This window comes from Dermacentor albipictus, chromosome 7 (genome assembly GCF_038994185.2).
Source record: "Dermacentor albipictus isolate Rhodes 1998 colony chromosome 7, USDA_Dalb.pri_finalv2, whole genome shotgun sequence".
Classification (NCBI taxonomy): Eukaryota; Metazoa; Arthropoda; class Arachnida; order Ixodida; family Ixodidae; genus Dermacentor; species Dermacentor albipictus.
Genome location: NC_091827.1, coordinates 132542119 through 132558289, shown reverse-complemented (window position 1 = coordinate 132558289; position 16171 = coordinate 132542119). Strand labels below are relative to the sequence as shown.

Genomic DNA, 16171 nt, shown 5'->3' with positions numbered 1-16171 from the left:
GTGTAGTTGCTGCAAGTCATAAGCAATAATTACGTAATCCTTGCTTCAAACCATTCAGATTCAGTTTAATTAGCTTATTAGCTAATTAGCGAAGAAGTCACCAACCATGAAATGGCTTTCAGCATTATACCTGCACATATACACAGGTTAATGTAATGTTTTGTTCGAATAAAAGAGACAGAATAACAATACAACAGAGTAGAGGTTTGTGCATCACATTATTTTTTATTCCGATGAATAAAGGTGTAGCAGTGTAGTGACAGCACCTAATACAGACAGTGCTAGCAAGTGGTAGCAGATATATCTCGCACACCTTTATTGCGAACATCCCAGCTCTCTATAGGGTTCATTATGTAAGTGTTAGATCGCTGCTGTCGGTCTTGCTGAGCAAGCGGTAGGCCAGCTGAAAAATGTTTCTTTGCAAATAAAAATAAATAAAAACAGTATGAGCTAATTAATGTAAAAAAATCGCGCTCTATAACACAAAATTCTTAAACGAATGTATTATTACGAAATCTAAGCCAAGGAAAATGAACACAGTACTTAAGCTTGTTTTCATGGACCATTTTTTAACATCATTGTATGTTTATTACCGACCCCTTCTCTTATGCAGAAACCAGGTTGCCAACACACGCACGAAGAACTGCCTTTCCAACTGTGCTGTGTGTGCTTCGCTTGCATTGGTGTGCAAGTGGAGGAGAGGTCCAGTTAATGTCCTGCTGCACTATAATAGCCGTCGAAATATTCTGCCTAACACATCTCTCACTTTTCTGACATCCTACCAGCTCAAACATCACCACTAAAAGCAGTTTGAGTGCATGGATCTGCCTTCATAGACAAGTTGTAGCTGAAGTCATTGTATTTTTCATTCACATGTCTTTTCTTCAGTCATATTTATTAAGACGGTATGTATCCCCTTATTTTCTGGTCAATTCAAGTGCCAATTTTTTTCTAAAACAATAAATTAACATTACTCTCGCCTATTAGTACCTTGATAGTATGCAATACAGCGTGAACTCTCATCCTACAAACAGAAGCAGTAATGAAGGAGAAGAAAGGGGGTTGACCGAGGGCCGTGATTTTTAATAATCATATCATGAGAAGCCAACAAGCAAAGTCACCAAAGACAACATAGGAAAAATTACTTGTACTTATAAATTGAATTAAAGAAATTACAAATTAATAGCAATGAAAGTGGATGAAAAACCTTGCCGCAGGTGGGGAACGATCTAGTTCTAGTAGTAGTAGTAGTTAGTTCTAGTAGTAAAATATAAATACACAAGAAAGTGGGTGGGAAAGCGGCGCAGCAGTAGCTCAATTGGTTAGAGTACCGCACGCTTATGGCACGTTGTTTTGTCATCCGCTTTCATTGCCATTAATTTGTCATTTCTTCAATTCGATTTGTAAATACAATTTCTCCTATGTTGTCCTTGGTGTCTTCGCTTGTTTGTTTCCCAGGATATAAACAGAACGAGTATTACTGCTGACAAATATATTCTTGAATAAAACACCATCTCTGTTCAAGACAGTAGCCTGTCGGGTGAAGCCACCCAACGGCACGCAGTTGGAATTCCTGGTAGAATATATGCTGTTTCTACCCTGCTTCTAGCTTCAGCTTAAATAAATTATGAGGGCCGGAACAATGAGTTTCTTCCATTGGATGCGGATGACAGTTGGCTTCCATGGGGCTTGCAGAACTTCAGCAATTGACCCAGGTAGAAAACCCAGGGTAGCAGCATGTCTTGTGGGATCCCAGGATAGGCCAAATGGTGATGCAGACTGTCACAATGACAATGCTGAAAAATACAGTATAGAGCGCATTACTAGCGTTATTTCAGAAAAGCTGTGATCAACCATCAAAACTATGGCACATTTTTAATATACACTTGCTCATGGTAAAGTAGCTTCAGCATGCCACCAAATACTGAAGTGCTGGCTACAAATACTACGAAAGTGTTGCTTCACAAATTGTGCGCAGAAAAAAGATCCTGTCGCAGCTGCAAAGCACCACGGGCAACTGATGACCTCGCGCATCATATTCATGCGATTTAAAACAAAAATTATATGACAGCTGAAGGGGAATAAAAAATTAATTTGATTTCATTGACATGGCTGTTTCATGCTTGTGGTTCTAAATAACAGGGTGTCCATTTTGCCATCTTGTGTATGTGGGGACACGTAACATGGATATTTTTACAAAGTTTATGAAAATAAGCACAGACTAATTACCGGGTAGGCTAATCAAGTACTTCTTCAGCACCTAGCTTCTTTCAGCGAAGCGAGCTGGTGCAATTCCAACAGGCAGGCACCATATCTATCGATGCTTTCAGGTCTGCCAGAAGCCTTACTGTGCAGCACAGGCGTTGATTTTTTCATCAGCTGGTCCTTCCAAGGCCCACTTCCTGCACCAGAATGCCAAAACTTTTATGTAGACAGGGCGCTCGCGCGCTAAGTAAATACAGTATACCTAAGCAACGGAAATGAAAAAAAAAAACGTAGCACAACTAAAAATATGTCGGCATTGCGTGAACTTGAAAGCCCAGTTTATGGAACGTGCATCAGCTGCTACCACATAGCACACTGAAAGAGTTGGGACGAAAAAACAAATGGCGGTGATGAAGTATTGACAAGTGAATTTTCATGAGATTAAAACATTGCGTAGCGTATATGTGAAGTGAGGAAGCACAGGAAATGCAGGCACCAGTGCTGTTTCGTTGACCATATGTGCTACAAGTTCAGCAAGCCGACTGACAACCACGGCTTCTAAAACAAAGTAGAGGACTCAAAAGACGCTTGTTTTTTTTCTACCTGCCGGAGCTACGCACTCAACCATATACGCATTCTGCCACATGTATACTATAACTGCTTCTCCTCTACCGAAAGATTTCATACGCGATTCTGGAATGATCGTTGGATGCAGGCACCGATCCGTACCTTCTACAGTATCGTTTAAAAAAGCGAAACCCACAACAGATTGTCGTGCGGAATCTTCCACAAGTTCCCATTAGCAAAAAAATAATAATAATATATGTTTTGGACAAGCTTATGCTGCCTCGAATATGTTTCAGGTACTAATTAATGCCCGCAGCATGAGCAACTGGAGTCAATCATGCTTGTGTACATCGGAAACGGCTTATCGACAGCGCAGCGGCAACCTCAAGAAAACCGCATTGAGATACTGTGCTTCCATGAAATAATGGCTCACTCACCCATATTTTCTGTCCTGTTGTTGCTTTCAGCAAACTCACAGCACCACTCGGTCTTGAAGGTAAACAAAGCTGCCCATCGGCCGTTCCATCTGTGGCCTCAGAAGTCATTCAGGCTCGGTCACCATACGAACAAGGACAAAATCACCCATCATAACCGCGATTATCAACCGCAACGTCAGTCACCAATGAAACACTAGGAAAAAAAGAGCAGGGGCCAAATGCCGGCACAAATTATCTTGGTTCTCAGCCATGCGCCATGCTCTCAGCTGTTGGGATGCGATTGTTGCCAGACCTCAAACACAGCTCCCGCTTGCTCTATCAGTCGAACGCTCACACTGACAGCGTTGCCGAGCTAAAGTTGTGCATTGCGCCGTGTATTTGTTTGATTAGGAAGACGAATGAACTGAAACACATATTTGTCTTAAATAATGGGACTTTATTAAGCACATTGAAGAATAGTCTCGATATCAGACGCTTTTCTCAGTCGATACACTTCACTTGAGTCGAGGGCGCATTTTCAAGGTGTTCCTTGGCGGAGGAAAGGTGAAGTAGTGTTCATGAAACGCAACGGAGCCTTGAGTGAAGGAAGCCCCGTCGCCTCGACTTGGCTGAGTCGAGGAGGAGCTTCAAGTGAAGGCGTGTTTAAGAATACGGGGGATAGTCGCGTTCCATCTTTATTCATGCTGCTTTCTCGAAGGCACGCATTTTAAAATTTTCTGTCAATACTGCAGTGAACGTGTGCCGCCGAAAGCTTGCTTGGTCGCAGAGGTGATGCATGACTGAATGATGGTGCAGATTTAGCGCGTCGCTGGCATCAAGACAATGCGCTGCCGCCGAAGCAAGGAAGATAACGAAAGTGAACAGCTTGGTAGCTGCGCACGGAGCCGTGCCGATGGTGGCGGTGCCATCATGACGAAATCTGAGCCGGCGATATTGACGGCTGAGGCGGTTTTTTTTCTTTTGTTCTTTTATTCCTTTTTTTTTTACACCGAAGTCGTTAAGAGGAAGCTTTAGCTCGGGCCCAACTCCGACGCGGCCTATTCAAATACATGTAAAAACGCAAAAACGTTTTTATTAGATAACCACTGGACCGAATTTAATGAAATTTGTTGCATTTGAGAGAGAAAGGTAAATTCTAGTGACTGTTGGAAGCGGAATTTCGATTTAGTGCTTGAATTTTGTTAAAAGGATTTTCAAAAATTCAGACGTTTGAAAAAAATAGAAGCACGAAGTTTACAAGCTAATAGCTCTGCATCAAGAACAGATATCGCGATTCTGTAAACGGCGTCCATTAGACCATTCAAAGCGGATAAATTTGTTATGTCAGTTTACATCTTACGTGAATTTGTTACGTTGTTTACAAGGGTTTTGCAAAAGTTGTAATTACACATTACCCCATTTTTTTAGGTTCATGTGGTTCATGTGTAACATATCAGTTTGGTCCGCTTTAGATGTGCTATCAGGTGCAATTCGCAGAATTGCGATATCATTTTTTCCTGCTGAGTTACGGAGTTACAAACTTGAAAGTTTCATTTTCTGAATTTTTGCCAAATTTTTATAAATATTTGACAACCTAAATCAAGAATTCGAAACCATCAGTCACTAGATTTTAAGTTTTTCTTTTAAATGCAGCAAACCCCGTCAAATTTGGTGCAGTCGTTGCCGAGCAAAACGAATTCTCCTTTTACATGTATTTAGATAGGAGCACCCGAGCTAAAGCTTCCTCTTAAGAGTAAGCTTTAACTTCGGCCCATCTCCGACGCGGCCTATTCAAGTAGATGTAAAACGCCGAAATGCTTTTCTGAGATAACCCCTGGGCCGATTTGAATGAAATTTGCTGGATTCGGTAGAGAAAGGTAAACTATAATGACTATTGGAAGCGGAATTTTCATTTAGGGCTTGAATTCTGGTAAAAGGTTTTCAAAAATTCGAAAGTGCGAAAAATACAGAAGCACAAAATTTAAATATTAATAACTCTGCATCAAGAACTGATATCGCAGTTCTGTAAACAGCATCCTTTAGACAATTCAAAGGGGACAAATCAAATATGCCGATTTATATCTTACGTGAACTCGTTACGTTGTGAACAAGGGTTGTGGGAAAGCTGTATTTCCACATTACTAAACTTTTTTTTTAGATTCATGCGTAATATATCAATTTTGTCCGCTTTAGATGCGCTGTTAGATGCAATGTACAGAATTGTGATAGCGGTTTTCATTGCCGAAAGACAGAGTTGTAAACTGGTCGTTTCGTCTTCTGAAAATTTGCGATTTTTGCCAATTTTGAATAAACAAATGTTGAAGTTGAAGTTGAGGTTTATTTTGTTTCAAAGATGAAAGAGGTCACAGTTCCCCAAAACAGTCGATACAGCAGTGAGCAAGACAGAAATAAATATTAACATAGTGTGATAGTGAACAAAACACATTGCATCAAAACGACATTGCATCAAATGCATTGCATCATAGTATGACAGTGAACAAAATACATTTCATCAAACGACAGTATTACCGTGAAAAATATTACTTTTGATACAAAGACAGTGCACCATAAATCAAAAGGCAGTGTATAAACTTGGCATAAGGTCGCTAAAGAAAACACACACATAAACAACATGATATGAAAACAAGAGATGCTTCGCTAAGTAAAAAACTGAAATTATATGGAGTCAGTGCTGATTAGTAACTTTTTTATGTCTTCTTTAAATTTGTTCTTAGGGAGATCAAACATGACACTTAAACATGGGTTATTGCGAGCAACTGGAATCTGGTAATGAAGATTTTGCTTGCCGTAATTTGTCCTCGTTTTAGGTACCGAGTTTCTGTGTTGCCGAAGGGGGTACTTAGAAGGAGGGCGGTTTGGAGCAATGGAATACAAACGATTACGATGGATGTACTGTAACAGGCGATATATGTAGACATGGTTTGCTTTAAGTAAATTATGCTTATGCTAGAGTGGTAATGTTGGTAGGTTTTCGGGCCTACCATCGCCTACCCTCAATAACCCGCAATGCCTTCTTTTGCAAAAGCAATAACTTCTGAAAATTACTTGTTGTTGGAGTGCCCCAGACCAGTGCACAATAGGAAAATTTGGAAAAACATAGTGCCTAGTATATGGACACTTTTAGGGAAACGGGCGAGAGATCGCTGATCCGGTAAAGACAACTTACAGTTTTACTAAGGTACGTAAAAAGTTTTGAAATCTGTGTGTTCCACGATAAATGTTCATTAAACCAGACATCAAGAAATTTCTGAGTTGTTACCTGTTGCAGTTTTGTGTTAGCGTACAATAGGTTAAGTGTGTAATGAACAGAGGCATTAATAGGTCTGAAAATTATGTACCTGGTTCTTGACAAGTTTTTAAACCAAACTTATTCACCTGCATCCAAGCGTATAATTATTGATGACCTAAATCAAAAATTCTAAACCAGCAGCCACTAGATTTTAAGTTTTTCTTTAATGTGCAACAAGCTTTGTAAAATTTGATGCAGTGGTTGTGGAGAAAAGCGAATTCTCCTTTTACATGCATTTAGATAGGACCACTAGAGCTAAAGGTTCCTCTTAAGGGCTATTTTCCCCACTATCGCGTCCGCGTGTAGAGCAAAATCCTGAAGATAGCGTAATACCGGCCTGAGCCGCAGCGGAGGTGAAGCAAGCGTTCAGCTCTCCCCATACGTGGACTGATCCCGAATGTAACGCCATGCCAGGCCGACCTGCGGCGGAGGTGAAGCAGGCATTAAGCACTCCCCATACGTGGGCCGATCACCCAAGACAGTGCAATGCGGGGCCGACATAGGCGGAGGTGCAGTTCGCCATCAAGGGGCCCACATACACAGCTTTGCTGGTCATCTTTCTTCACAGAGTGGGATGCAAGTGAGAGTTTTTACTTATCAAACATCAGGTCATCCACGGTGAAACCAGGGACACCAAAGCCGTCCTCGGGCTCGACCTAGAAAGCGCCTTCGACAAAGTGACGCACTCAGCCATCCTCGCGCAGGTATCCCATCTAAACCTAGGTGAGAGGTGCTACGAATATTTCAAAGACTTCCTCACCGGCAGAACGGCGGAGCTCAGAGCCGGCGACCTGAAGATGGACGAGAAGACATTAGGGTGCCAGGGCACTCCTCGAGGCTCCGTGATCTCACCCATGCTATTTAGCCTTGTTATGATTCAAGTTGCCAAAATACTATGCCAGCTTGAAGGACTGAAGCACACGATGTACGCATACGACATTACGCTGTGGGTGGACGGGGGCAGTGATGCCCACATAAAATCCACACTACAGACGACCGTCGACACGATCGAAGAAAGCCTGCAAGGTACGGGACTGCGTTGCTCACCAAGTAAGTCGGAGCTCCTGCTTTACCAACCGATCAAAACGCACAGAATCAAGAAGCAAAGGAAACACGAAAAGATCGAGATTCGCACCAGGGATGGTAACACAATACCGGCGGTCAGCAAGATTCGAGTCCGAGGCATGACGATCGAAGCGCTCGGCAGGAAAGGAAACACCGTCACCCGCATCATGGGTAAGGCGGCCAACGCCCCCAGACTGCTCAAGCGCGTTACCACCTAGAAGGGAGTTATGAAGGAGGAAAACTTCGTCAGACATAAACTCCTTCGTACTCTGCCACATAGTGTACGTGGCAGCCTTCCACAAGTTGGTGAAAAGCGAAAAGAACAAGCTAGACATCCTAATCCAGAGGGCTTACAAGACACCCTTCGCTCTACCCCAAACTACCAACACGATACGTCTCCTCCAGCTGGGCACACACAACACGCTCGATGAGATCGCCGAAGCGCAAAGAGCCGCACAGTTGGAAAGACTGTCATCAACAAAGGCCGGCAGAAAGATCCTGTGCAGTCTAGGCATCGGTTATCACGAACAGCAGGGACCAAAATGCCCCGTCCCCGACCACGTATGACGGAACGTGCGGATTGACCCCTAGCCGAGGAGCATGCGCCCGGAATTCAACGAAGGCAGAAGACACGCTAGAGCCAACGCACTGACGGACCTGCACGCCGAAGACACCGGCGCCAGATACGTGGATGCAGCCGAATATGCCGGCCGCAACAGCTTCGCTATCGCGGTGGTCGACTCCGGAGGCAACGTGCGGGCGACCGCCAGCACATCGAGCAAGCAAGCGGAGGAAGCAGAAGAAATAGCCATCGCCCTGGCCTTCGTAGACCGAGAATGGCACATGATCCTCGGTGACTCCAGACAGGCGGTGAGGAACTACGCCAAAGGAAGAATTGCCCCAATGGCGGCACGCGTCCTGCTCCGACAGGCAGACCGCAACAAGAGGACTCGAATCAAGTGGTTCCCGGCGTGCACGGAGCACAAGCGTCGGAGAAGCATGCCAATCGCAATGAAATGGCACACGCCCGAGCACGAGGACTAACCGACCACGCCGAAGGCAGCGGCTGTTCGCTGTGGTTCAGCGCCAAAGACCGGATGACCAGCTATAACGAACTGACGAAGGCTCTCGGCTAGCCCGCATACTTTTCCCGCCACCATGCCAAGGGCTGAGCAGGTCGCAGGCCGTGCTGTTCAGGCAACTACAAAAGAGAACGCTTCCAAGCCCGGCGCTATTGCATAGGATGTACCCAGAATCGCACCCCCATGACAAATGCAGAACGTGCTGCAGGGAGGCGGCCACATTCGAGCACATGCTATGGGATTGCTCCAAACATCCTAGCGAAGCTAACTCAGGACGTACACCGCCGCAGCTTGAGGAAGCAATACGGAGCGACGACCAAGAAAAACAACTCCAGGCTGTCCAGCAGGTCAACGAGGTGCTGGCTAGGCAGGAGCCTGGCGAGCCGGCAACGGCGAGCGGGGATCCTCGCAGAGCCCCCGCCACGATGACAAAGTAGGCCACGTCCAAAGTGCGCCTTCGCGCCTTCACGCTTTACTACAGGCTCAATAAACGTTTTCCCAATCCAATCCAATTACTTATCCGCGTTTGTCCTGCCTGCGTCTGCGATGAAAACAAGAAGCAGGCATGCATAGAAAATCTGAGGTGGCGGCGGCAGGTGGTAGTGCAGAAGTTAGCATGCCCAGCCCCTGCACGTACTTATATCTGCATTGACATGGGTTCGCGGTGGTGATAGCGAATAAAGCTCTACTTCTTCTTCGCGCTCTAGCCATTGTGAAACTAAGCATGCCCAGCGACTGAATGCAAATTGCAGCAGTTCCGACTGGTGGAAACCCGCTGGGGCTGATTGTGAAGAAAGCTTCCTTTCTCTGTCCACTCTCGCGATGGTGAAGCTAAAATGAGGAGGAGGCCTGACGGACACAGCGTTGATGGTCACCGTAACAGAATGGATGGACGACTTGCGGAAAGGACAAAGCACACCAAGGTTTTAGCACTTGTTCTAGAGTAAAGCGCTACAATGGCTAGTATGCCCTCATGGGGATGGTAGACCGAACTGCTTCTCACTGCTAACACTGGACTGATACTAGGAAAATACTCCGTTCGCAGACACCACGCTACACTGAAATTAGCGAAACAATATCAGTTTATAAACTGATAGTGTCAATTATCTGTTGTCCTTCTTGTGTGTGTGGAGGACATAAAGGTCCTGGCGATGAAATGGTAGTATCTTTGTTTTTGCTATAGTTGCACACAAACAAAATTCGTCGAAGTGATCGGACAGCAATCTACCAGCGGAGAAGACCAACCCGCAAATTAAAAATAATTGCTGGTTTCAGATCTTCCAATGTACTTTGCGCTTAGCTTAGCTGTAAAGTTCTTTTGAATAAATAAATATATAAATAATATTTTTTTCTTTTTGTGCTCTTATGAAGAGGAAAACTCCACATTACTACAATATCAACAACAGTACACAGTACTGGGGCAACAGTAGTAGTGCTACAATACTACACAGTAGTATTGGGGCAACACGTTTGAGCAAAATGATTAGGCTTTCGGTCAAAGCACTGTGACAGGCGGGAAGAAATCGTTGTCATGCCCGGTCTAAACAATACCGTCTGAAATCTTATTTACTTATACATATTTTTTTGAAAAATCACTATAACCCTTTATACATTTTCTTCGTGTGAGTTATATACTAGCTTGCCTCGTCAATCTCAAAAATGTATTCTCTTTGCGGGAGAAGGCTTTCGTGAAAAACGACGCAACATAACAGTAAAACATCCAGCTCCAGATGATTGAAGAAATTGTGCACTGAGAACGTGTCGACTAGCGTGCAATTGAATGTTGAAATATGATGGTTGTAAGCTTGTGTTGCGTCTGGCACGAGCGAGTAGTGTTAGCGATGACATTGGTGTGAAAATGGTCAGCTCGGTTTGCGATTTGTTCTTGTGGATCTTCACATTGAACCTCGCAGTCGTCACGATGAGAGCACTCCTGTGACGTCATTAGCTCAGCGGGCTGGGAAGGCTCGAGTGGTAGCTCACCTTGAGGGGTATTGGGTAACAATTATTAATATACGTACTTTGCGATGATGAAAAATATGCAGAAACACCGCTGGTGTTGTCTAACTATTCGTAAACAGGCCCCCAAAGTTGAATTGGCTTACCCCAAACATTAAGTAGGCCCACCCCCAAATTTCAAATTGGCACATTCTCAAATTTAAATTGGCCCACCCTCAATTTTAAAGTCGGCCACGCCCGATTTTATTTTCGCCCAGCCTTAAAGTCAAGTTGGCCCAATCCAAAATTTCAATTGGGCCATCCCTAATTTTCAGGTTGGTCCACGCACGAATTTCCATAAATCGTCCTCCAAATTTCGAGTCGAGGCATCCCAAAATTTAGGTTATCCCACCCCCATATCAGCTCCAAACTTAGACTGGCCAACCCTTCTATCACCTCAAATTTAGGATGGCCCACCGCAAATCACTCCCACATTAAAAGTAACCCAACCCCATATAAACCCCGATTCAGCTTCACCCAGCCCCATATCATCCCAATGGTTAGGATAGCCCCCCCCATATCCCCCCCCCATATCCCCCCCCCAAATGTAGGTTCTCCCACCGTCGTATCATCTCCAAATACAGGCTGGCCCACCCCCATATTCCCCCAAACTTAGGCTTATCCACCCCTATATCACCTCAAATTTAGGTTGGGCCATCCCCATATCAGCCTAAAATTCAGCTTGGCTCATTACCATTTCAGTACAAATTTAGGTTGGGCCACTGCCATATTGCTACCAAATTCAACTTGGCCCATCCCTGTATCACGCCCAAATTTGTGCTGATACCACTTCCAATTTCAGGTTGGCCACCCGAACCCTTTTAATAAAGACCTATGTATTCATGTGGGAAATGCGTTAAGTTGTTTGGCGTTACAGACACGATTTTGCACGACTTTGCTACCAGATTGCTGGGGTACTCGCCAAAGAATGCTGCGCAATAAAAGCAACTGCAGCGAATAAGTGACGCCATATGTTGATCCTAAATACTGACGGCTAGCCAAGCTAGCTTCTCTGTAGAGCGACCGGGGCAGGCACAGCACGGGATATTTATTCAAATGGTTTTTTTTACGGCCACACCTACGGATTCACACCACTTCGCGGTAGGGAACACATTAACAGCAGCTGTTAATCCACACGCTGCACATCTTTTCCTAGTTGGTGCATTTCTTATTTGGATGAATCTTTAGAAATAATTAACGTTTGGGCAAAGACTCAGCTTAGCAGACCCTTTGTTCCGCACCTCTACCTCGGTAAGTGAGCAATTTAAACTTTATGGGGGAGGATTAAAGTTTTCCAAGGAATTACCTCAGCGACGCGTAATTCAGTTTCTTGACATTTCCTTGATCTTCGAACGAAATCATCTTTGTTGGCAGTACTCCCCAAGATCTTCGAAGCCGTTGCTAAACTTTCAATCCAAACATTCTAAATTAGTAAAAAACGGAATCGCCATGTCGTGCCTTAAGTCTTCCCTCACAAGATCTTGCTTGCACAAAATGAGCGCCAGTTTTAATGCGCAGGTCCGGCGCCTATTAGAAGCAGGTTATCCTAGTGTAGCGGTGGCCACTGTAGCTGAGCGCCTAAAGAAGTCGGTTTCGAGAGGGACGGACGTAATTACAGAGAGCAGTAATCGCAAAAAAAGAGTAGTGGCTATTCCGTATATTCATTCAGTGTCGCACAGGCTTAAAAAAGTTGCTAGTAGATATGATGTTAATGTTGCTTTCACTGCTCCCAATAAGCTAGGTAAGATATGCGCTGCCGTACAGAATAAAAAGGAGCGGGTTAAAGGCAAAAAACCAACAGATATTTGTCCAGTGAAGCACAATAAGAACAACAGTTTTACTGAATGTCGTATGGGTGTGGTTTATCGAATTCCCCTTAGCTGTGGCCAGTTCTACGTAGGGCAAACGGGACGGTGTATCAATCAGAGGCTAATGGAGCATAAACGGTCGTTAACCGGTGGATCGCCTTCTAATCTTTCGCTACATTGCCGAGATTGTAACTGCAAGCCAGAGTTAGATGAATGCGCGATACTGTACAGGCATAAGAATGAAGATACGCGTCTTATGGTAGAGGCATGGCATATCTATAATGGTGGAAGTGCGTGCGTGAGTCAGCCTTCGATTACTTTACATAAGGAAGAGATTAAGTGCCTTAACAGTTATCTCTCACGTAGACCAGCACGTGTACCCGATTGACACGTGGTGTTACCATTCCTGAGCATGCGCAGATGAGTTTTGCGTCTTCTTTCATTTTTCGCCTCAGTGCTCCCTTCAGTTGATAGTCGGCGTTCGTGTTGTCCATTTCTCTACTCTTGTGTCCTGTCTGCACGCCTCACTTCTATTTTGCATTATGAATCCTTGCCAACTAGCTCAGCTTTCTGTCTTTCTACCTTAGCTTGTTTACTCCGCAGCATAAAAAACGGAAAAGAAAACAAAAATTGGAGGACACTTAAGCTTCGCCTTCAAGAGTGGAACGCGATAGCGTTATCGCGCCCCGTTCGTACCACCGACTCATTCGCACGGCATGCTCTTGACTAGACGAAGGGGAGAAGCGGGTGAGTGGCGTGCCACCTGTCGGGGCAGCGCCGTACATTGCGAGGAGGGGGTCCTCGCTGTTTGCTGCAAGATGGCTCTGCGTGTGCGCCAAGCGCAGAAGAAATGTAGCGGAAGCGTACTTCGCTACTCGTTTAACTGCGACTTCTGTAATTACGTGCTCATAATTACCGATATACACCGCAGTATAACTTTCTACGGCCTGTTTCTAAGGCAACACCTCATTCACTAGAGGTGCTTTGGTCCCGCTTTGAACCATCGAACTCATGGCTGAGTGGTAGCGTCTCCGTCTCACTCCGGATACCGTGGTTTGATTCCCACGCATACCATCTTGCAAGTTGTTTTTATTTCTGAATTGCATTCCGGGTGTCTTTCGCTCACGGCCAATGCCGCCGACGCCGACACGGACGACACCGGCTTTTCTGCAAGACGAGCACCTTGATGCTCTCGCGGTAAAAAAACTGTATCGGAAGCCCAGAATCAATCATCGCTCGTCGCGACTAAACGCTGTAAGGATGATAAGTCATTTGCGGGTGACGAGCGGCTACGCTTTGTCAAGAACACTGATAATGCTCGTGGGACCAGCATTGAGGCGAAGTTCAGTGTGCAGGGTTAGCTTTTAATTACTTTATTTTTGTTTTGTTGACGTCATCACCGCGTCGTTGCGGGAAGCTTGAAAAGATTAAGGTCAGTACGCCACGTGGTGGCACTCACGGAAACGAAAGCGTCGAGTCCAGAGACGCTGGATGCCCACAGAAAATCGGTGCGGCTCAGGCGAGTAGCACGAGGTTCCATATGCGACTGCGCCAAATTGGTTTATTTCACTGTTTATTTCAGCTCATTCCAGCCACCCACTTCTTCATCTTCGGAAGCACCTTTCTCGCTTATTCTTCTTCGGCTAGGTTACAATACACTATTGTTGTATGACTGCAATACTAACAACTTGAATATAACATGTGAAAACACGTGTAGCATAGACTAATAGTACCTGATAACTTTTCAATTCTGGTTTCGTTGCAAGTTCCCAAATATTTTCTCAAGCTTTAGCGGTCACTCAACAGAACTGCTGAATCTGGTAGCTGGTTCCAATGTCTAATTCACAACTGTGGAAGTGAAAATTTAAATGCATTAGTACCGTGAAGTATTAGTGCAAGTTCAAATGCTTAGGTTGCGTGGTCGTGTAGATCATATGTCGCGTGCAGTTGAGCAGTAAAGCTGTTTACTTGGTTATAGAAGAGGGTAGTATGTAGTCTATGTAAATGTATAAAATCTCTGCAAAACTGCTGCTGTTCTAAAGGAGGAATGCATCTTGCATTTTAATGAAAACCACAATTAAAGCATGCGCTTTACAACCTCCCTAAGTCTAATTATGTTGTTGCAGGCTTTGGCTCCTCACTTACCAATGAGGGTAGCGTGGAGATGGACGCGCTGATCATGGAGGGCACACTCATGAAGGCGGGTGCCGTGGGCGCTGTACGCACTGTGCGCAACCCGGTCACCCTGGCGCGCAAGGTTATGGAGGAGGTGACTACACTTTGTGCATTTTGTCTTGCATGAATTTGGCATTTTGTTACCATGGATTGCCACATATGCTCTTAGGAGAACCGTTGCGGTAGCCTAATAGCTACGACGTTGCGCGGCTAAGCTTGAAGTTCCGAGTTCAATTCCGGCCACGGCGACCGCATTCCAGTGGGGGCTGGTATGCAAAAACGCTCACATACCACGCATTAGGTGCATGTTAAAGAATCGAGGTGATCCATATCATTTTAGAGTCCTGTGGTATGCCTCATAATATTGTGGTTTTTGGCATGTACCATCAAGCCACATCGCCAACTTTGTCCACAATGTAATTGTTTTTGTTGGTCTTGAGAAAAAGCTTTGGTAATTATGATGCATTTCTTGTTAAGATATGTCTGTGGCCCCCTTAAGGCACCTGAGGGCTCGTGCCGCCCGTCAGTTTGCGCAATATTATTTATATAAACATTCAGAAACTAAATATGTGTTGTGGCGCACAGATTAAGGAAATCAGCTGCACAAGCTGTAGCCTGTCATTCCGGCAATTCCTTCAATGCGGTTGGACCTGCAGTTTTTAGTGGCTTTCCGTTACCGTGAAAAAAAAAACATAAAAAGACGGACAGTAGAACTACGTTTGCGGGAAAGCTGTCCTGTAAGCCATATTCAGAAATAGTTACGATGCTCCTCCACGCCACAGCACACTGGGGACGCTACAGCAGAGTACTCTAAGACAGAGTACAGATGAAGTCAGGTCACCAATGAGCAGGGATTTATCAACCGGCAGAGTGCTTATTACAGCATACTCATCACTATGCGTGCCAAGCAAGCAGCGATCTACCGAGCATGAGATGTCACTAGAGGGAAGGTCCCACGTAACCAACTTGTAGTGATCTTGCAGGGCATCTCCAGCAGCGAGGAAGCACTAGGCTGTTCAGAACATGGGGGGAATTAACCCGGGGATGATTCTCGGGAGACCAGTGGGCTAGTCTCGGTGACACATACAATTCGGCTCTGGAGGGGACAAGCTTGGTTTGCCTAGCAAATTAGCTCCACTGAGCCAACCATGTTAGCCACATTCCCGCCATGTGGCAGTTCGCGAAAGGCCGCCTTGGCAAATAGCCGTCAGCATGTGCACGTTGTGTATGAGGCTCAAGAAGGCACCTCAGTCCCCACAAGGAGTTAAAGAACACCTACTAGCAATGGTTTATTTAGGAGACGAAAGGAGCCAACATATCGCTACAGGCACACTTTGGAAAATGTGTGAAAGTGCAGAAAGGGGAGGCCGAGAGCAGTTTCAACAGTTCGGTCTAGTGATAACGCAAGGGTGGCAGCAAGGTATCATCGTTAAACTGCATACACGGGAAAACGTGCGTGCGTGCGAAACGTGCGTGTGGGCAGATCTCTCACGTCCACAATTTGTGTGCGTGCGTTTCTTCTTTAGCCTTATCCCCGACGCATGA

General features: G+C 45.1%; 1 protein-coding gene across 4 annotated transcripts in view; it reads left to right on the top strand.

Moving 5' to 3' along the window:
* Window positions 1-16171, top strand: part of LOC139048167 (isoaspartyl peptidase/L-asparaginase) — a 470184-nt gene that overhangs the window by 297411 nt on the left and 156602 nt on the right. For all 4 annotated transcript variants that reach the window (XM_070522723.1, XM_070522725.1, XM_070522722.1 and 1 more), the window contains exon 3: window positions 14578-14720. In XM_070522723.1, coding sequence (XP_070378824.1) covers window positions 14578-14720 — 143 coding nt within the window. The remainder of the gene's footprint in view (window positions 1-14577; window positions 14721-16171) is intronic.